Source organism: Fringilla coelebs, assembly GCF_963513975.1.
Source record: "Fringilla coelebs genome assembly, chromosome: 5".
Lineage (NCBI taxonomy): Eukaryota > Metazoa > Chordata > Aves > Passeriformes > Fringillidae > Fringilla > Fringilla coelebs.
In genome coordinates, this window is record NC_140033.1 from 46267786 (window position 1) to 46290484 (window position 22699).

Consider the following 22699-nt stretch of genomic DNA (forward strand, 5'->3'; position numbering starts at 1 on the left):
GCAGGCATTCAGGCCACTGCTATAGGAGGGTATGTAGAAAGGTCATTTGCACCCTCCTTACAGGCTTGGTTTGGTTGGTTTTTGGTTTTGTTGGGGTTTTTTTTTGGGGGGGGGTAGTTTTTTGTTTGTTTTTGTGGTTTTTTTTTAACTAAGGTTTCTTTGCTTGCAATTATGACTTGACAGAGGTCCTATAGATTGCTTTAAAGAGGATGGAGGTTTGGTGCTTGGTTGTGAATTCTGCTCAACACACATCTCATTTAAGTTGGCCATTTAAGCCCTACAAGATAATGGCAGAGAGAAAAGAATGTGCCCATGCTCTGGTGTGCTTTTTCTCCTGGCTAGATTTTTCCCTGGTTTGGCAGTCAGCATCACAGGGGTGAATTTGGTCAGTGTTTAAAGCACCATTTATGCATTTGAATGGCTCAGAAAGGAGAACTAATAAGCAGCATGAAAAACAATTCTGGTAGATGGAATAATGTGAAAGATAAAATGTAAGTTTGTGAGTAATTAGAATATTTTATTTGCATAAAGCAGCTACTAATATACCCTTGTTTTCTTATTCGCTGATGTTTAAATGTTTATAAAGAAAAAATGATCTCTATCTATATTAATAACACAGTGTTAGTTACTGTTAATTAGCATTTACTCTCAAGCTTTCTTCTTGCAATAGATTACTTATTCAGATTTGCAACACAGCTAAAGTAGAAGAGAGAATGCTGTCTCAAAAAGCTGGCAATACTGACCTGATACCACAGTAAATACATGTATTGCAGGATTATCTTAAACAAATAATTATTCATGGCCTGAAACTGCAAACCTTATGATATCAGGTATCAGTCATTTTACCTTTAAGAAGTAATCATAGCAACAAAACTGTAAAAAAGACAAGTTCTAAAGTAATGCTGTGCCTTGAACTACAGATGGGGATGAACTTGTGCAAGTAAGGGATGTTGAATGAATGATGTTCATGGGTTTAAATCTGCTCTAGTTTGATGCTGCAAAGCTGCACTGTATTTCCCAGTGACCACACTTGGGTTTACAGCCAGACATGCATGAACACAATGAAATAATCAAATGATCTGCAGCATCTCCTGCAGGTGGCTGACTTGGGTTAGGTAGGAATTTGTATAGCACAGAAAGATGTCCAATGACATGTGAAGGATGAGCGTGTTCTTACTGCCATAATGCTGCATGAAACAAGGTTTTTGAAACCTTTTGGAAGAAAGTTAGGAAGGAGGCACTATCAGCAGTGACCAGGAAGCTCTGCCTGCCTGACAGCACCGTGCAGGGCTCTCATCTGATCTAAATATAGAAAGTAAGGCGGAACTAGCTTTTCTGTTCTCAATGAGGCCAGAAATATAATTTCATTTATTTGATTTTTTTTACTTTTTTTTTTTTTCATTTTTGAGCTATAACTTGTAGTAATGACTTGGGGGAAATCATATAACTCACTTCTCTGGCCTTTCCAGTTACAAGCGCTAAATCACCTTTAATTCTTGTTCTGATAATCTGAAGTGGCAACATCTCATACAGTAGCTAGGAAAAAAAAAAAGTAAGAACTATAAACATCTGTTTCCTGTGTTTCCTCGTTGTTTGGGGTTTTTTTTTGTGTGTGTGTGTGTGTGTGTGTGTTTTGGTTTTTTTTTTCGTTCTGTTGGAGCTTATTAAATCCAAACCGAAGCTCTTACAATCACGTTAGAAAACAGCCCCCTCTTGTGACAGAAAACAATTTGTGTAACGTGCATGCAGAAAGATGAACTAACAGCAGGGAAACTTCGGCCTAGGTGGGATGACTGCAAAACGACTAAGATAAAAGATTCCATTATCCTAGTTGCAAAATTGCTTATTTTTCACGTATTTTTTTCATAATTGTCTTGTGACATATATCAGTTTAAAGATTTTTGAGTTCTGTTCTCCCTAGGAGAAGTGGTAAATCACATGCATTGCTCAAACATCCCTTTGTAATTCCCTTTCATCTCTATGGTTTTGTTTTATTTCTCTGTTTTCAGTACACTAATGCAGAGTTCTCTGCAGTAATTTCATTTGCTTTCACATCTATACTCATTTTTTGCTTCACCCTTCCATACTTAATGTTAGCTTAGAAGCTCTCTGGGCAGGGATTGTTCCATTACATGCTTAGGCATTGTTTGGAGCAGTGAGGACATGAATTTAGGTCCTCACTAGCTTTTCCATATCCTGTTTGCCGAACCATTTTCATCCTACTTCTGCTATATAGACAATAGGATTTGAGGAGTTTGGGGTCACCAAAAGCAATAAATTAATCCGGCTGAAAGCTGGCCTGACCTTCGAAAGAGAAAAGAGAAAAAAAATCTTCAGATTATGAATATGAGAAACAAAAGATGGGAGTCAGTCACAGCCCACTTCCTACCATTTCTTGTTTCCTGTCAAGATGATTGTGCCCAGCAGCACAATACCTTGCACAGAGACTTCTAAAAATATCAACTTTGTCTTAGACTTTTCTCATGTTGCTGCTGAGCTACTCATTTCCATGAAAGGAATTCATTTGCTCTGCTTTAGGGCCCAGCTTTTCACTTCTTTTTTTTCTTACTTTCATGCAAACTTTAAGACTTTGGTGTTCCATATATATGTGCTACTTACATATTATAAGGAACCTTGGCATTTCAAACCACCCAAGAGGGAGACAGGTGGTTCCCCAAAAGTTAACAATAACAGGTATTCAAAATTTTAAGCAGTTAATGCTGATGACTAACAGCATAAGCCTCGCAGCACGTTAGATGCTATAACCATTGTTTGCCCTGTAAGAAGGGCCAGCTGTGTTACTAACTTCCACAGGACAAGCTGACCCACATCATATATATCCCTTTAATTGACTTAGACTCAGTAGTATTGAACTCATCAAAGAAACAAGATTTGTGGTTTGTAATCTGAAGTGAACATAGGTTGCTCATGTCATGTGTTTAAATACATGACTCAGCCATGAAATAAGCCACACCCTACAAGACCAGTCCTTCACAGTTGGGACGCAAAACTATTCCTCTGCTTGACGTAAATTCACTGTCACAGCAAAATGTGACTGTTTCATAGTTGAGTCAAGTGACTTCATGTTTCCTTTCTTTGAGTTCCACATGCTGAGTTTCAGTTTGGATTTTGCCTACTGGGGGCACTCTAAACCTTACTAGTCCTGGACAGCAGCTTGGTGTTGTACACAACACTCAAACCCACATTAATTCACATGGTTTCCAAAGGGAGTTATAAAGACTTCTCCTAGAACAGCTCAAAATTAAGATTAAATGTACAAGAGATCCTATGGCCCTCATCTGTGGGAATTGAGGAGGTTCCCATCCTTTCAACCAAGGAAGGCCAAAAGGCTCTTGCTGCAAAAGCACTGGTTTGGATGTCGACACTGCTTCAGAGCTGCAAGCAGCTGCTGTCAATAGTTTCGTGTCTGCTCTGAGTGACTCACATATCATTTAAGAGAGGAATAATTTTGATGTCACAGAACTTCTCTTTTACACCGAAGAGCAGGATGGAGCACATCTGTAATTTAAGGCTAACTAAGAACATTGTGACCTGATGACAAAGTCAGCAAGAAGAAGTCCCATTGGCATGCCTTACTTTGGAAACCCCAAAGGCTTCTGCTGATGGTGAGAGAATCACATGATCCTATTCCTAAATAGGCCTGGATTTCAGCTATTTTTGGCTCTGTATTTTATAATACATTATTTTATGCTTTAAGGTAGTAGTTGCAAGCAAGTTGATCTTGGACTACAGGTAATCCTAGACCTAATGAAAGTTTCAGGCTACATAAAAGGAGTAATTAAGTGACTTTATGGAGACAACTGAAGCAATTGCCCAAGGCAGTTGGCTCTAGAGTTGGGCTGGAATTAAACCATACACCCTGAGAGGCTTCCACATAACTAATGCAGAGACAGGGAACACAGGGTCTGCTTCACAAAGAAGATTATCAGCAGGCAAGGAAACCACCTATGAGAATTGTTCTGAAAAGCCAGATGGACAAATCTGCAGAGTGAAATGAATTGTTTGAAAAAAAGACTTTGAAACCATGCAAAAATAAATTTCCAGTGTTTGCCTGTGTCTAGTTTGCTCTGGAAAACAAGGATGTGCTTGCACTTCTGTAACTAATTGTCTTGCATCATGATTTCTTTAGTAGATTTCTTCCACCAAGACAGTCAATATAAAATATGAAATAATTGCTGTGTAGCAATAAACCAGAGTGCTTCAATAATTAAGACATACCTATAACTATTTTTTTCATTCTCACAGGTATCTCAGATGAATTCATAACTCCCATGTTTAATTTTTATAAAAGCATTGGAGAGCTGAAGATGACACTGGAAGAATATGCACTGCTCACAGCCATAGTTATCCTGTCTCCAGGTAACTTCTCATCCAGAATTAAATATTATTTGTTCTGGAAAGAAAGCAGGAGGAGCAAACATGAGATTTGTAAAAACTTACATTCTACATGGAGCAAGTGAATGTGCATGCTCATTCTGTATATTCAGTTGTTAAAGCAGAAAAAAAGCACAGAAATACAAACCCCAAACGTCCTGCTACACCATTTGGTTTGAGTACAAGGAAGAAGAAGAAACTGCTTAAATAACGCGCTTTTAAAAATTATGGGTATCTCTTCACTGCTTAGCAAACCAGGTTTCTTCCTTCAGAAAATCCCAGATGTGGCTACATGCACATCACCACAGATCACTGTGGAATGCTATATATTTTAAAGGGAAATTGGGAAACCCTATAACTTAGAATCATTTAGAGTATGGCAATGGAGGTCTTCAGACTTCATTGGGAGGTTTCCAAATCAGGTTTCATGAAAGATGGGAAGGTGAGGCATTTCCATCACTCTTTGAGTCAGTGTGTCTCAGGAAATTTTTTTACACCAAAAATCCCATCTTTCTGTTCTCCCCTCAATCCAAGTATCCAAACATATATTTCCATACGAACAAAATAAAAATACAAGTATTTTCTAGCAAGGAAATTTAATCTGAGGATGAAGATCTTTGATTTTACCCTGGTGACCTGCTTTTGCACTCTTCTCTTCTGGCTAAACTCCCCAGGAGTACTACATCTCCAGGAACTTAGGGTATTGCTCAGTTTTTTAAATGCATTGCACGACATACTCTGGTGCAGAACCACATGCAGAGATGATGATAGAACTCCAGTGAAATGTCGCAGAGTTAAAATACTTTGTTTTTTGAGGAGTTTAAAGTTTTTTCTAGCTAGAAGCAGGAAGCTTACATGAAAACCCTAAAGCAAAAATACAGCATTAAACATTTTTATTTCATATAAATTTGAAAATAAATGGTCTTTGTAGGTATGAACATCAGTGGCTGGTGTAAATATTTGAATATTTTTATTTTAACTTATCTGTGTAAATAATTGCAGTGTATCAGAGCATATATTTGCTAATCACTTCTTTTCTTTAAAACCGTAATTAGATCGACAATACATAAAGGACAGAGATTCTGTGGAAAGGCTTCAAGAACCACTGCTGGATATTCTACAAAAAGTCTGCAAACTTCACCACCCAGATAACCCTCAACACTTTGCATGCCTTCTGGGCCGTCTCACAGAATTACGGACATTTAACCATCATCACGCAGAGATGCTGATGTCATGGAGAGTGAATGATCACAAATTCACACCTCTTCTCTGCGAGATCTGGGATGTGCAGTGATGGATACTTCTTTATTTTATTTTAGGAGAAATATCTTTTTTAAAGGACCACATATCACTTATTTTCATAGAGAAGTTCTCACGGTGCATTATATTTTCTTTACTGCATTTTATAGAAACATACCATGGATTCATAAAAGTCATTTTGTCCACAATACACAGAATATTGTATATCACATCTTCACACGTGAGTATAACTTTTTCTGTATTTATACCCTCTGACCAGAAAGAGCCCACCAGCTCTTCAGAGGAACCCAATTAATTCCTGCTGCAATTAAGCTGATTGCAGTAACTGTTCCTCCGTAAAGAAATGGGGAAATGCAAGCTTCCATTCATAATTTTTCATTGCAGCGTTTTTTTGTTCTTTACCTCTGACAAAGAATATATTCCAGATCGTTTCGGTAATAAACCAGCTGAAATGGTTAATGTCATAGTCATTTGCTGTTCAACTCTGAAAAGTGTTCATGTTAAGGTTTGCAAGAATATTTCTTCACAAGATGAAAAATTACGTAATGGAGAAAAACCACATACACACAAAAACTCTTAATGATATAACATGTAACTTCAATTGCTATATTATTTCGAAGTAAAAATTATAGAGGATCTTTACTTTGTGAAAGTGTGTCACAGGTTATTTTGCTTTATGACTTTGCTGGTGCTTAATTGCTCTCAAAAATACCATCGGCAGCACCCCTGGGACAGGTAAGGGTATCTGGATGCTGTGCGCGGAGCTGCGGATGCCGCCGGGGGCTGCAGGCAGGGTGGGGGGGACTCGGCGACGCGAGCCCAGGCGGCGGGGGCAGCGCTGTGCCGAGCGCTCCCGCTCCGGGCAGAACGCCGGCTGCCGGGGGCCCTTCTGCTGCCAGCGCCTGGGGCTGCAGGCCGCCAGTGTACTAGCCCGGGGCCCGAGTTCCAGCCCGAGGGCCGTGTCCCAGCCCGGGGCCGCTGTCCCGGGAGCGGGGCGGTGTCCCAGCCCGAGGGCCGTGTCCCAGCCCGGGGCCGCTGTCCCGGGAGCGGGGCGGTGTCCCAGCCCGGGGGCCGTGTCCCAGCCCGGGGCCGCTCTCCCGGGAGCGGGGCGGTGCCGCGGCTCCGGGCCAGGTGCGGCGGGCACGGCCCCGCCCCCGGCGCCGATTGGCGCTTTCGAAAGGAGCGGCCGGCGCGGCGGCGGCCGCTGCGCCGTGGGAGCACAGCACAGCACAGCCCGGCACGGCACGGCACAGGACGGCGCGGCAGAGCAAAGCACGGCGCGGCAGAGCGGTGGGTGTGACAGCAGCCCGCCCTGGGGGATGGCGGTGGCCCGGCCTCGGCCCGCGGGGGGCTGAGGGGCCGGGCGGGCAGCGGAGCGCTGAGGCGGGCTGAGGGGCCGGGCGGGCAGTGGGGGGCTGAGGGGGAGCCCCGCTCGCCGCGGTGCCCCGGGCACGCAGCTCTGAAGCGGGGGCGCTCGGGGGGTCCCGCCGTCTGCAGGGGCAGCGCTGGGGACGCGCTGAGTCCCGCGTGTCCGGGAGCCCGGCAGAGCCCGGTGCTGGGCGGAGCCGCTCACTGCCAGCAGCCCGGTCGCACGTCCAGCGGCAGCAGTTCTTCCAGCGTCTCAGTCACGGATGTCGGAAGGGAAGTGCCTCGAAACTTACCCTGGGGAAGGGAGAGGGGAGAGTTTTTGCATAACCGCCTTCAAACCAGTCCCTCCTGTGCCCTACGCCGGCGTTTGAGGATGCAGTGCTGCTTCTGTAGGAAATTTGCCCCAATGCTCCTGGCTAAAACGCTCATTCATATTGCTTAATAAGCCGAAAAGCGTCTGGCTCCTTTCTTTGCCCAAAAGCTGGCCGTGTTCCAGGGATGCTGTGTGTCACCTTTGGCATAGTATCAGATCAAGACATGGGAAAAAGTACATGTATTCCTTTGGGAGCTATAAGGCCCAACTGGCCTCTGCATTTGAAATTGTACCGGGTGGATCGTTCAGAATAATACGTGATTTTATATTTAAGTCGTAATAAGCTACTCCTGACTATGGCCAGCCAGCAGCCTGCCAAATGGGCATCGAGAAATGCTCCCCTCTGTGTTGCTTTGCTGGAAGAAGTGTGGGTTAGAAATGGGAGGGAGAGAAGGACTTGCCTGTGTATGTGAGGGAGCAGCTGGGGCAGTGTGTCTGGTGTCAACCAGCCTCTGCCCAAACTGGATGCTCCTGTGGGAAAGCAGCCGTCTGCATGTCTCCTGCCGAGAAGGCAGCTATTGAGGTGAAGTGCTCCTCCCTGATTTCAAGTGGGTTTCTCTGCTCTGACAGGTGTACCCACGGCCTTTGTTGCCCTTTGGTAGGGGAGAGTGTGCTCACTGCCTCTGCTTGTGTGCACTTCATGGCGAGGTGTGGAAAGGCAGTCTCTGGGGAGAACAGTCAGCATGCCCTAATGTAAGGAGTTGGTTGCCGCCTTAAAGCCCATCACCTCGGACTGACCAGTCTGGTTCTTTCTCTTTCGTGCCTCTGAGGCCTCCCCAGGGAAGCAGAGTTCCTGCTGACTCAGTAATGCAACAAAAAGGCTCTGAAATTGCTGTAGTGATGGAGTAGCGCTCCATTTAGTGGATGTCTCTTGTGCCTACCTCTTTTTTTTGCATGTTAGTAGATGTGTCTGCAAAAAAAATCTTGACTATCCTGTAGTAGGTTTCAACAGATACTGACATGACAGCTTCTTTCATTTCAGTGTGTTTATAAACATGGGTTTCAGTAGGTACTGTCAAGAATAATCCAGTTGCTCTGGGTTAGACTGTTGTGACTGCCTTTGGGTGTTGATGGAATAGAAGATGATGTTATATATTTTAAATATAGGGTGAAGATGTAGAAGCGTTTCTACCCAAGTGTTTTCTTAATGAGCCTGTTAACAGAAGGCAGTTTAATGAGCCTGTGAATCCCTTTAGGTTCCACTTAAGCTAGGTCAATGGCTGCTTCATCAATGTTTAGCTATCTGTAGAGTTATGGATTTTGTTTGTTTGTTTATTTGTAAACTGTTCAGTCAAGTAAAATGGGATGTGGACTCGGTTCATCTTGTGCTACAGAATGGGTTGTAATTAGTGTAGCATGTCTTGCTGGTTGGGGCCCACTGAGTGATCTATAAATCCTGATACAACTGATCCTAAACAGGCTATCTCATGGAGTATCTAAGAGCATGTGTTAACACCCTGAAGTATTTGTGTAAAGTGCTTTACTATTTGCTGACTCTGCTGTTTCTCAGAGTGTCTGGGGGCAAAGTGCTGGCATCTCTGTGGAGAGCAGAGGCAAACTGTGGTCTCACAAGTCTGTGTGGGTCATGTCCAGGGTGTGTCTGCACCCCCTTTGCTGAGGAATGCCTGTCCCTATGCCACGTGTCAATAGATAGGGATGTTTTTCTCATCTCTTTTACATGGTGTTGATCCATAGCTCTAAGTCCTTCACTGAAGATTTGGCACTCAACCAGATGAAGGCAATTCTTACCTCTCCTGGTATATAATTTGTGGGTGACCACCTGTCTCCCAGTAAATCAGTGTCTCTCTATTGATCCCGCTGCAAGTTGTGGCTAGGTGACTGCTCCTCTCCTTCCATCCCACAGAACCATTTGCAGCAGAAGTACCAGCAAAAAAAAGAGGGGTTTTCTGAAAGTGGGGTTGGTGGTGGGGGATCTCTGTGTTTACTGAGCCTGCGACTGGATTGGTTGCCCCCTGTTTGGGCAAAGCACACATTTCTGGTGTTTTCCTTGTTTTAAGGGGTGAAGCAGGGAGGGGAAAATGGGGAAGAAACAACACCAGAAACAGTAGGAGGAAGGAGAAGAATTATTAAAAGAATTGTTTCTACTGTGATGGCTTATCCAGTCTTCTGTCCCAAGGGACCTTGAGGGTATCAAGGTCTGCCTGGAAATGAGAATGGCACGGCCTGAAGCTGTGCGGGGGAGTGTTACAGTGTACTTTTATTCTGAGGTCCTTTCTTTCACAAACTTCAGTGTCTGAACACCAAATGCCTTCTGAATGAGAGTTGATAAAACTGGCATGTGTAGAAACTGCTGCAGTCCTATCTGGAGCTGCCAAAATCCAGAATCAGATACTTACTTCATTCATTATGTACAGCTTTTTGATGCAGGGAACCCAACTGGTTTTAGAAGAAGTCAGATTTGGTTATGACTCTGCCTGGTACTGCAGAATTCACCTCACCACAGCATCTTCTGCACATTTACAGGCTGACTACTTGAAGGTGGCAGATCTGGGTCTTCTCATCCTGTGCCTCTTGCAGTAAGTGATATGGCTACAACAATCTGTATTCCCTGCAATCTCTGAGCTGAACAGTTTGGCATCTGAAAATGGGCAATTGTTACTGTATTACTTTTCAACTCAAAATTCATGCACTGTAGCTGGCATCATCAGAGGGGGTTTTTGTTAAGTGTTTTTCAGATGCCCTGATAATAAGTGAAGCCTTTTGGCTTTCTAGGGAGCTTTGAAATATGGGCTTACAAAATAACTTGTTTTAGAAGAGAAGGCCCTTGAAGTTCAAGTGCCACAATTTTCCTCAATCTCCTCTTTTTTTTTTTTTTTTTTTTAGCAACACTAGTTTTTGTTAGGCATGCCACAAAACTGCAGATGCTGAGCATTCCTGTGATAGCTGCAGTGTGAATATTTTGCTTTGTTCATGTTTTGAGTGCTCCCTGTGAATTAGGCTGTCTTTTGTTTTCCCTTGGCAGTTAATATGCTAGAGCTCTTGTTAGCCTATATGGAACTCCTTATTTTAATGAGACCAACTTCTCTACTGGCTGTTCTGCTGTTGTTTTATTTATTTTTTTTTTAATCAATGAAGCCTCTTATTGAGCTTCTCTTAGGACAATAGCTTTCTTATGCCAAAGGAAAACGTATTCCCCTGGACAAAGCTGTGGGAAGCATAACATGCTCATTAGTAATGGTTGGTATATACCCTTCCCTTCCCTTGTTCATTCATAGAAGGAAAAATGACATCAAGGAGAGGATGTCTCTTTGTGGTTTTTTTTTCCTTCCCTAGAAATAAAAGGAAGGAGAAAGATCACTGGAGTGTCTCTGATAAGCTCTGAGAAGTGCTAGCAGTCCTGGTACAAGGAAGTGTCTTCACCTGAAACCAAACTGGTTGCTCATTTGCCAGTCGTAGAGGTAAGTTGTTTGAAATGCCTGATACATGTGGTCCCACGTAATCTCTGAGGTTTAAGGCAGTGGGAAGGAGCAAGGGGGAGAAAATGACACCATTCTGCTTTCTATGTAGGATGAAAGGGTGAGAATTTTTACAAGAATTGTGTTTTCTGTGATGGGCTGTTCAGTCTTATGTCATGGGAAGGCCAGGTTGTGCAGGAGATAAGAAGATGCCATCTACATACAAAGCCTAAATATCTGGGACAGGAGAGGAAAAACTTAATTTTAAATGAAAACAGATGAGTTAAAAATGTCTGATATTGTCTGCAGTCTGGTTTTCAGTTTAATCAGTAAGATGAAATTTTATTGCAGCTACTGAGTAACAGAGCAAGTAAGTAGTTTTTAACAGGTTTCAAGATGCAGATAGGAACTTTTTGACATTGCAAAATTCCACTGGAAAATGATTATGGAGAAATACCCTCTGTACACATGCATGCAGCTAACCTGGCAATGCTGCACATCTTTAGACCTAGAGCCTTCAGGGAAAGATTTACTAATCCTTAGCTCAGTGTAGAGCTTGCAGTGGATTTTCCCATGGTTGAGAGTATTACTGGAAAATACAGTGTTGGCTTCAAGAAAGAAACCATTGACTGGATTGTCTCCAAACTTTCCTTAATGTTCCTTTTGCCAGGGATTTGTACTGATAACTATGTTGCTGCAATAGTTTGCAGCATTCTGTTGAAAACTTAATGCATGCATGCTGCCTGCAAAGTCACAATCCCAACAAAGATTTATAAAAACACTGATTTCTCTCATGTGTCTATGCTAGAACTTGATTGTCTTTACGATCCTTTCCAACCCACACCGTTCTATGATTCTGTAAGAGAAAATCTTATTTGTCAAAACTATTTCTTTGTTTTGAGGTTTTCATGATCTTCTAAGTATTAAGTATCTTTATGTCAACTCAGGATGCATATATCTGTTTGCACACATGTATGAGATACACTTGTGATAACTTGGAAGGAAAAATCAGTCAACAGTGTTAAATCCAAGAATGAAGTATGTGCATTATTCTTTGACAAAATAAATGTCATACAGCTCCTAAAAATCTTGCCAATTTTGGAGCATTGTTTATGCATACAAAGTTAGCTGCTACTTTTGCTGTAATGACTGCACTTTTATCTAAGGGCAGAGAACTGAAGTTGACTGAATACTGGATCAAAACCTTAGCTACTAAGATATTTCCCTCTTTCCCCTTCCCTTCCTATTAGACTCATTCTTATTTTTCCAAAACAGCACTGATGGGTTTTTCCTTAGGATTTTCATGAAAGCAAGAGAGACTGTAATAAAAATCTCTCATTTTTCCCCAGGAGGAGAAACTAATGTAAAGCAGGTGACCATGCAGAATGCAGTTCAGGTAAGTGCCTTTTGAAGTGTTTAAATCCTGTATATGTATAATACTTTTTTTTTTTTTAAATACTAAAGTCTACCCTGAAGCAGATGAAATACTAGATTCCCCAGTTACCTCTGATTTAAAAAAAAAGTAGTAGTTTTCCCCTTTCACAAGGAGCAATGTGATAAGGCTAACCCACTGCTGTTATCAGGTAGGTGACCCATTCACTTCTTAGTGCTGTTAGCTAAGGAAGTTCTAAAGTCTAATAATCTGAGATTATTGAAAAATTTCCATCATGATTAAGAAGTGCTTTTTTAGTGATCTTATATTCTAATTAATCACTTAAGTATAAATAAATAAATAAATGTATTTTACATACACACTGAACTGAAGGAAAATAGTTATGAATGCCAGAAAGATTCTGGTATTATTCAGTCAAAAATTATTCAGAAAAAAATTTGGAAATTTTTCTTCACAAAATTTCAGTGTGATCCTTTTCTTGAAGTGTAAGTTACCTCTCACTTACAAGATAAACAATTCTGAAGAAAAATGCTAAGTATTTGTGTTCAAGAAATATGTTACGTCCTTGCATGGGAACACTTCCTCTTTTAATGCTATATTTTTTTAACAATTTAAGCACAAAATGCCACTGAACTGTTTGAATAAGAAATCAGCAGTCAGTAGTAAATTATATGATAATTTGCAGATTTCGTGACTTAAAATGTGCTGAGTTTAAAAAACCTGAAGCATTTAATGCGTGCTGTCTTTCTTCTGTATTCAGGCAAGTATGTCATTTTAAATCCAAGGGAGTCAAGAGAAGGAATGCAGTGGTATATTGATGCAGGAGTTATTAGCAAGACCAGAACCACTTGATTGCTCTGTTGGTTTGCTATATCTCTTGAAAGGGAAGAGAACAGTCTTTGGCTTATAGTTCTTCAGTCTAATTCAGAAGCACAAGTTTTTGTCATCTGACTTAAAATATTAGAGCCTCCTGTCTTCAGCTTACTGGAATCTTCTGCAGGTGTGGTTTGGAGATGAGCTTCCCTTGAGTCCCCGGAGTCCTCTGACTCCGAGGCATGGGCCGGGCCTGGCAGACGTGTGCCTCTATGACCAATGGATATCTGTGCGGCACGAAGCCACTTTGGTGCCTATGCAGGAAGATCTCTCCATTTGGCTGTCTGGCTTGCTGGGTGAGCTTAAAAATAAATCACTCTCTCATGAATTTCAAAGCACTTCCAATATTCTAGTCAGCGCTGACGTGTAATATCTATAGTACTATTAAGAGCCGGTGCATATGGGTTTGAATGGCTGGGAGAATTGCATTCAAATGCCTGCTTTGATTTCAGTTTTACTAGCTGCCACGTCTTAAGGGTTGCACAATTAATAATTCTAATTTATATTTATGAATCTTGTTAGTCTAATTAAAATCTAATTAAACTAATATTTGATTTTATTTTACTTATATATTTCTTCTATTTTTCAGTCTTTAACACTGGAATGCTGTTTGAGCTGCCTCTAAGTTCATATGAAACTTCTTTACCTTCTGTGGAGTAACTTTATTATTGAACTTCTTTTTCTTAAAGGAATGGAAGTCAAAGCAGAACAACTGCTAGAAGAACTTGATAATGGGGTACTGCTTTGCCAATTGATTGATGTTCTTCAAAACACAGTTAAAAAATGTTGTAGCTCAAATAACTTAAGGGTGAGTAGTTTGATGATTTTTTAAGTACAAAGTCCTAAAGTTCAAGTAGCAGTTACAGGTAAAGCAGGTGAGTGAGGCTTCCCAAAGAAGTGTTTTGTATGCTGTGTATCCAGAGACTGATTAACAACAAAGTGGCTTTATAGACGGATAAACTCATCCAATAAATTGCTTGCTTTGTTAATCACATTGTAAGGTCTTTACTGGGTTTTTGGTTTGATTTCAGTAGAAATCTTGCCAGAGGAAGATCTCGTCCAAGTCTGTAGTTTGTTCCCCTGACACCAGTGTGGGTTGTTAGTGAGATATCCATTGGCACTTAGTGCTATGTTTTATGCCAGAAAGTGGTATTTGAACCCAGGTATACAGGTCAGCCATAAAAGTATCCAGACCTGCAGATGGGCTTCAGTGTTTCCATTGGGAGGCAGTGCTTAGTTGAAATGTGAATCTCAAGTAAGTCTCTGTTACTTTGGAGTACAAAGGCTGCAGAACTAAGGACTCTTCACTCAGTGACTATTCACAATGATAAAGTAGAATGCCTTCTATGTTAGTGTAGCTTTTTTCATGGAATACACAGTGAAGTGAACACAAAATAGTTACAACTGTTTCTGTTCTCTGTATTTAGGGTGTATTTTCCTTTGCAAATATGCTTTTGAATCTCTTGGCAATGTTGATGCATACAATGTACTTTTTGTTTTCTTCCCTTGCCAGAATTTTCCTATGAGAAAAGTTCCATGTAAGAAGGATGCTCCATCAGGATCTTTTTTTGCCAGAGATAATACAGCCAACTTTCTTAACTGGTGTAGAGCCATTGGAGTTGATGAGACATACCTCTTTGAATCTGAAGGCTTAGGTAGCTCTCTCTTTTTGTAAGATTTACTTTGATCTCTGTGTGAATCACTACCTGGTCAGGGAGATGACTTGTTATAGACTTTTGAACTTTTTCTCTTGACTCTGCATGTGTCGTGCAAGCTCTTATTTATTTTAAGGCAGTGTCCAAGTACAAGCATTGAAAAATCATTTAAATGACTAATATAATTTGTATGATGCTTTTCCAAACTTCTGAAAGTTACTGTGTGGGATGAAGTGGGGATTGAGAGCTGTGCAACAAAATACTGTGCTTTTCTTCAGTAAAAAGAGCTACTGAGAAACAGGAGAAAACTGTGGTTTCACTTTCTGTGTGTGGGAAGACCACAGGGCCATGGAGTCAACTCACAATAAGATCCTTTATTTGGTATTACAGCTCATTCTTCTTGCAAAAATCCTTCAGAATAATACATTCAAGATGCTTAAATTTGGTAACGACATCAGGGCATTGTGTCTGACGTGCCAACAGCCTGTTGGTAATTAACATTTACTTCAGGACACCACATTACTCTAAACCATTTGTATTTTCCCATTTATAAGATAGTTATAAAAGTAAATATTACCAACTATGAGTATGCCTGCCCCAGTGCACAACTGGTGCTGTAGAGCATCTTCTAGACTGGTATGATGGAATAAAATTTTCTTGACTGCTAGTTAAGAGGATTGTACTTTCATCACCTAATAAATAAGGAAATGCTCTTCTACCAGCTATTATGTCAGTAAAAATTAATTAATACAAAACTTTCTATGGCAAGCCATATTCTGTTTTTTGTTGTTTGGCATTTTTTTTTTGGTAAGCAAAATATCTGCCTGTCAGCAGACTAGCAAAAAACTGAGAACTATCTTTTGTTTTCAGTAATCGTATGAAATTGTCATAATATTTACTGTATTTTGAAGTCTTTGTTCCATTAATGCTATTAATTAGCATTAATGCTAATTAAATGCTATTTCCATACTGGCTGGACTGCCCATGCATCTTTACTATATAAGTCATCTTTAAAAACAGTTGAGAAAACTCCATCATTTACATGTTTCATTTTGATTAACTAGTGAGTGTATCTTTTTTCAGTGCCAGGAAATACAGAGTAGAACTGAGTTACAAGAATATTTTAATTTTTATTTTTTTTTTTTAGTTCCTTGTATGAATTGTATTGCTTAAGCATGTTCGTTCCTGTAAGTGGACAGGTAACTAGAACCTGTTTAGCTTCCCTGTGATAAGCAGATATGATTTCCTAGTGCTGTGGCTTTCACTCATTGCAAAGAAGTGTTTTGAAGTCTGTAACTCTTGACACAAGCTTGCCTTGTGGCATAAATATCTTCCGTGAGCCTTTTTGGCAGTTGAAATGAGCAGACTTGCAGCCTCCTAGATGAAACATTCTTTCCACTAATGTTTTTCATCAGACTTTCAAGCCATTCTTCATGAATGAAAAAGGGGAAGGATAAGTTGACAATTGTCTTTTTCACATCAGGGCATATAGCAGCACCTCCTGGAAAGTGTAGATGACTGGGGAAGGAAATAAATCAAGAGGTTCCTGAGACAGCAAAAAGGAAGAGCAGGCATTGTGGGATGCCCTTTGACATCGAGCCAAAACAAATGTCTTGATCTTTGCTAGGGAAATATTTGGATTTTTCCCTTTTGGACTCAAGCAAATTAAAACACTTTTGTTACAGCTGGCAAATACACACACACATGCAGATACACTAAAAAAGAGATTAATTGGCCTCTAAAAGTAGCTTTTAGATTATGGCTTTGTCAACTTTCTATTCTAGATTTACCCTTCATAACTGGATCTTTTAAAAAGCAGACTTAGAAACTGGAGTTGATGATGTAAACATCATCAGAAATTCTGACTTCATATTTGGATTATACTTTAGGAAACACTTTTAAAGCAAAGGCATTTCAAATATCAAAGTGATATCAGAAGGATGTTGGATTTAATCTGTAAATATAGAGCTGGAACTTTTGGAGCAGTGATGAGGAAAGATCTGTTGCTTACTGAACTAGTAACAGTCACCCAGATTGCTCTTTCCCAGCTGAAGTTTAAAACCACTCGGACTCCCTGGCCGTGTAGCTATCCACCTGTCAGCTAAGGCCCTTGTAGTGTATCCCCCTGTGGATTGTAACCTCCAGAGTGCATGTACCTAGCTGTGTCTGTAGGCATGAGCATGACCAGATGGGTGTATTTTCCTTTTGTCATTGTTAAGTGTTCTTCATCTTTAAAACTGTGATATTGCATTGGGAGTAGGGAATGAGAAGCGTTCATGTCTCTTTCTTTCCTGTTCTCATCAAGAAAGAAGGTTATAAAACATCTTTCTCTTAGGAGGAAGAGTGGTTTCAGGAGTGCCAGGATGGGTTTAAAGATTTTATGGAATAGAAAATTAGAGTTGTAAAGCATGTAGTGCTTTATCAATGATAATGTACCTTGCCTCTGGGTAGGATGATGGGAAATTTATAGTCATGGAGGCTTCATCTTCCTTTCTCTTGGCTGTACCTAATTGCATAGGCCTCCTGCAATAAATATGACCTGTAACTCCTCTTTATTCTCTTCCCTTTTAGTGTTGCACAAGGATCCAAGACAAGTGTATCTTTGTCTGCTGGAAATTGGGCGCATTGTATCCGGGTAGGTGATCCACACATGCTCCCAAGTAAAAGCTAAGACAAAGTTAGAACATTATTTGCATCTGTCAAGTGATGTTAATTCTGTGCAAAAAGTAATGAGTAGCTTTTCTAGGACCATCATGAATGTGCAAGAAAATGTATGAATGTTTTTTCAAATATTTATCGGACTCTTTCTTTGAAGAGGTGCTGTTCCATGCTGGTTTCTATAGCTGTGTGTTTAAGTTATACATTCATCTTATAGATAATGTGTACCTCTTGGAAGAACTCACTTAACATTAAATATTATTTTAAGGGTTTCAATTTTTCAGCTTTTTGGAAAGTATCTCTTTATTATCTAAATGTAGACTTAATATATTTCTAGTGAAGAGCTGGAAGCTTTAAGATAGTCTATCTAAATTGGATGTGACCTCAACTGTGTAGTTTTGGTAGTATTTTTACTGCATCCTCTGGTAACACCAAGGCCACCTTAGGAAGGGCTTCTGCTAGAAATTCAGAGATGCTCCTTCTCTTTGGATTATTAAAGCATTACTTCTCTGATTGATTCAGATGTCCTTGTCTCTCAAGCCACTCATAATTTTGCAAGTTTGTTATCATCAGTTTTCTCTGTTTTCTTTACTAAATAAGTAATTAAACACTCTGCTTTGGTGTTTGAGGTATGGAGTTGAACCTCCTGTACTTGTAAAACTAGAGAAGGAAATTGAGCTAGAAGAAACCCTGCTTATGACCTCTGCGCCACCATCACCTCTTAGCACACCAAAGTCATGTTGTCACCGTGGGGAGCTACACGAGGCAGTAAGTGCTACATGCTCAGTGTGATATGGGCTTTAAATTAAACTCTTAGTTATGAACTTTGATGATCTGTCTCAGTAAGGACAGGCTGGTTTTCATCTAATATGTGTGAGCCTCCTCAAACAGAAGGCTATGCACTTCTTTTTATCAATTTTTTGTTTTGTTTTGAAAATGTAACTAAAATGTTGTTCTATGTGTTTTGGAATGCATAGAGCCTACATTGATTTCCTTTCCCCTCTTCCTTTCCCTTGCTTCTTTGAGTATAAGAAATGCTCTCATTCAATTTTTCTGGTGTCAATATTCTATGACTGCAATGAATGTTGCCCTTTAATTTGATCTTTTTTTAAAACTTCATCAGATGTTAAAGTAGGCTTTGATGAAAGTCTTTTGAAAGAAGATTTTTAAATCAAACCTCTGTAGCTGTACCAATTGGAAATGAATATGTATCCAGAAAAGGAAATGATTTGTACAGCTTGTAAACTGGTCCAGAGGAAATGATGAACAATTTTCCTATTCTGCTCAAAAATTCATTAGTTTTAAAGGTCCTCTGTGTTGTAATGTAAAAATGCTGTTTCTTTGGGAATGTCAGCCACCAGGTCCTTACTTTCTCTGAAAACTCACTGGTTCTCCTTCTCGGCAATAATCTCACCCTTCCAATTTGTTGCTTTTCTAAGTGGCTCATGGAGGCAGATCTTCTTTAACCCAGAATTTATTTGGAGACTCCCTTTCCCCTTTTTTTAGTTGTTTCCTTCTTGGGTCTTCCATCTTAACGGAAGATTAACTCAATAGATGGTTAATTTTGTGCTTCTGTCAAAATACTAACAAATGCTTTCAATTTAATAACAAGGTAAAACATATAGCAGAAGATCCTCCCTGCAGTTGTTCCCATCGATTTTCAATTGAATACTTGTCAGAGGGACGTTATAGGCTTGGAGATAAAATACTCTTCATAAGAGTAAGTAGTTTTTTAGAACTCCAATTTATATTTATTTTAGGGAGAGAAATGCTTTTCAGTGAAATACCTCATTTTTATGGAGTTGTTTTAGAATTACAGAATTATTTAGGTTGGTGCAACTTGACATTCAATCACTTATTCTAAATAGGTGTAATTACTCCATTCTTTAGATCTTTGATCCACAAACATTGATTTTACAACCACACTAAACTAAGATAATGTTTCTCCGTGGTGTCTCTAAAATTTCAGTAATGACTTGCAACATAAACAAGAATAATGCCATAGAATATCCTGAGAATGTTTCTTGTTCAAAACCTAGATTCTTGGGGTTTATAATTTGTGGGGTTGTTGAGTACTCTTTTTAGCAATCATAAGAGCAAGGACATAATTTAATTTAAACCCATGCCTAGAACTTTGTATACTAAGCAAAGATTCTTACAGAATGGTTAAAATGTCTTCTGTAAAGATGTTTCCATTATTTCCTGACACAGAATTACTACCTGTGCAGGAGAAGCTATCTAATAAAATAATTGGGAAGCAAAAGCCTTGTTTATAACGTAACTTCTCTTTTAAAATGTTTCTTTGTAAGAAAGGAAGTGCTATTTTTAGTCAATTTCTATAGGTGGTAATGTAAGATGGAGAAAAATAAAACAAGATGAGAATTTCTCTTGTTCTTCTGCTCCCAACCCCTCTTCCCTATCTCAGATGCTACATGGCAAGCACGTGATGGTACGTGTTGGTGGAGGCTGGGACACTCTTCAAGGTTTTCTGCTCAAATATGATCCATGCCGAGTGCTTCAGTTTGCAACTCTGGAACAAAAAATCCTGGCGTTTCAGAAAGGGGTCACCAGTGACAGCGTCCCCAGCTTGTCAGCTAGAAATCAGGAGCCTCCTCTTATGAATCCAATGTCAGCTGTCAATATGTTTCAAAAGCAGCCATCAAAACCTCCTGCTCCTGTTTTAGGTCTTGGGACCAGTGCCAAGAAGGCTTTAGCTAAACGTCCTCAGTCCCCTGCCCTGGCATCACCAAGAGTGACCCCATCTTCCACTGCCAAGTCATCCACAGTCAGGTCCAAATTACAAGGGTCCTCAGCAACAGGTGTGCAGTCTCCTTTCAAACCATTAGCTGGCACCTCAAAGAAATTGAAGTCTCCTGCATACAACTCACCAGCTTCTGCTCCTTCACAGCCTGGAAGCAAAAGTTCTTCACGTGCAGGAACAAGAACAGCTCCTGTTTCTTCTGAAACGTTGCGCAAACGTATTCGGTCCCCCGATGCTACCAAGGTGAAATTTGCCCTGCCTCGGGGCTCCCCGGCACCGGGACTCCATCGTGCCCCCTCACCCTCTAAAAAACAACCATCTCTCTTGTCTGAGACAGCTGGAACAACTGCTTCAAAACAGAAGTGTGTCCCTGCTAAATGCAAACCTGTATCTGTCACTAAAACCAAGGTGAATTCAGCCACTCCCAGAGCCGCTCAGCTGCCGGTTACAAATCTGCACACTGTTGCCAAGTTTGCACATTCTCAGCAACTCCTTGCAAAACCTCCTGAAAATGATATTGAGATCTCAGGTGCTGGGTCTCAGCATCCTCGGAGAGCCCCGCAAACAACTTCTCACCTAGCAAGGAACTTGAAAACGGCTTCTGAGCTAAAACTTTCCGCTTCTGCACCTTCCCTTGCTGTTAGCAAAGCATCCAATTCACCACCTCCATTGTTACCTACAAGCAAAAATGTGTCATCAGCTGGCAGCAAGCAGACAAATGCTAGTAATCCCCCTCAGGTTGGACCCTCTTTATCCAAACCTGCTGAGCGCACACCTTTGTCTGTTGTACGGCTCCCTCAAACTTCAGCCAAAGCAGCAGTGACCAAAAAGCCAGCACAGCCTTCCACAAAAGGTCAGCATTCAACCAAAAACTTGCAAACAAACAAAAGCTTGGCCTCAGCAGCCAAGAAGCCACTCCCAAAGGAGCAGGCATATAACAAAGGAACAGCTGGTGCATCAAAAGTTCCTCTTATGAAGAGCAGGCAAGATGATCACTATTTTGTTATGACAGGGACTAAAAAGCCCAGAAAGTAAACTAATTTATTACTTTCTGTGGAAGTCTCTGTTTTGTTCAAAAGGGCCTCTTGTTACTGCTACACTGAGGACAAGGAAAAAAGCTAAATAACACTACATTTAATATGAAATATTAGGTATAACCTGCCTTTTGCTGCCTAATTTACTGTAAAAACTGTGTTTATTTTGTGGTTTAGAAACTTCTATTTGGATATGTTTAGAAGTGAGCTTACTTGCTGCATGGCACTGTGGAATGGCAAATATCCTTGATCTGCTGCAAAAAAGTGTGGGAGAGGAAAAGGGAATTAAGGCTGATGCTTTTGCAGCAGAACTCTGGTGGTTCTAGCACATCTGCATTGAGGTGTGTGGCAAGCAACAGAGCTGTGCACAAGCTGTAAAATTTCTAATACCTCAAACAAAACTGTGGGTTTTGTTCACTAGTATCCCGGACAACCCAATTTGGTAACCCAAATCTAGGTCACATGTTTTGGAAAGAGAAGAATTGTCTAGTCCTGTTTAGATTTGACAGATGCTCTTATCAGTATTGATTTTGCCCCACCCATATGCCTTAAAGTGGATTCAGCTCACTTGGAAGTGGAGCCTGGTGTGGTTTAAATTGGACACTGATAATCATGGCCTTGATTGCTCACTTTCATTGTGCCTTAGCCTCTCAAATTCAGGTCAGAACTCTCCAGTGAGCAATACTACTTTTAAAACCCAGGGCAGACAACCTTGCTGAGTCCATGTTCAAATCTGACTAGTTTTCCTAGAAAGCTCTTGCTGTATGGAGGGATGTTTCTGAGTTCTAGGGAAGACACTTTCCTCTGGGCTGGAGCCCCACACCAGCTCATACTCCTGGGTTGGAGACCCAAAACAGCTCCTGCTGCAGCAACACTGAGCTGCAAGCACTGACCTGTTCTAGCAGAGCTTCACTGCTCTGCAGGAGTGGCCTTTGCAAGTAAGACTGAATTGCCAAATACTTTTCTCAGTGCTATGGGTTAATTTTTTGTTGGCACCCTAGTCTGCAGTGGCCTTTCTTGTTTTATTTGTGGACACCTCTTACCTGGCTCTCTATCACTCTCTGGAGGTGAGAAGTAGTTTCTCAAAGAGGAATATAGTCTGCATTTGCCTTTAAACATCTTAAAGTGCCAGAAAGCTATGCACTGTTTACACCCAGCTCCTGAAGTCTTTCAGTGAGTTAAACATCTGTGGTGCTCAACACCTTTACATGTGAGAAGTGAGTTTCATGGTAGATGGAAAACTACTGTCTTTGGGAGTAGTGCTGTTTGGGTTATTTTGGGGTTAATGAACAGTTGTCCCTCCAGACTGAGGAGCTCTGAAGGTCTTTGAAGACACACTGATGGTCTCGACAGATCATCACTTCTGCCCTCCATTCCCAGTCTATTTATGGGCAGGAGTGGATGTCCCTGCCATAAAGGCTCCTGGATGGTGGAACTGGGAAGTCTTTTTAAAAGAAGAGTTCCATGGAATATGTAGTATCTGTTGTTAAGGGGTTTTATTTTAGTTCGTTTT

The 22699-nt window shown here is 40.8% G+C and overlaps 2 protein-coding genes across 3 annotated transcripts in view; both read left to right on the forward strand.

Moving 5' to 3' along the window:
* NR1H4 (nuclear receptor subfamily 1 group H member 4) overlaps positions 1-5689 on the forward strand; it is a gene marked incomplete at both ends in the record, with an annotated part of 29880 nt that extends 24191 nt beyond the window's left edge. For both annotated transcript variants that reach the window (XM_084206093.1, XM_084206094.1), the window contains 2 exons: positions 4267-4380; positions 5451-5689. In XM_084206093.1, the coding sequence (XP_084062219.1) occupies positions 4267-4380; positions 5451-5689 (353 nt within the window). The remainder of the gene's footprint in view (positions 1-4266; positions 4381-5450) is intronic.
* A 6480-nt stretch (positions 5690-12169) lies between these two features.
* Positions 12170-21187, forward strand: GAS2L3 (growth arrest specific 2 like 3; the record flags this gene model as incomplete). Its single annotated transcript, XM_084206657.1, has 8 exons — positions 12170-12208; positions 13206-13374; positions 13768-13886; positions 14592-14733; positions 17305-17368; positions 18021-18159; positions 19004-19111; positions 19817-21187. Exons 1-8 carry the CDS (start codon positions 12191-12193, stop codon positions 21185-21187), a joined length of 2130 nt encoding a protein of 709 aa, XP_084062783.1. The 5' UTR covers positions 12170-12190.
* Positions 21188-22699: the final 1512 nt, after the last annotated feature.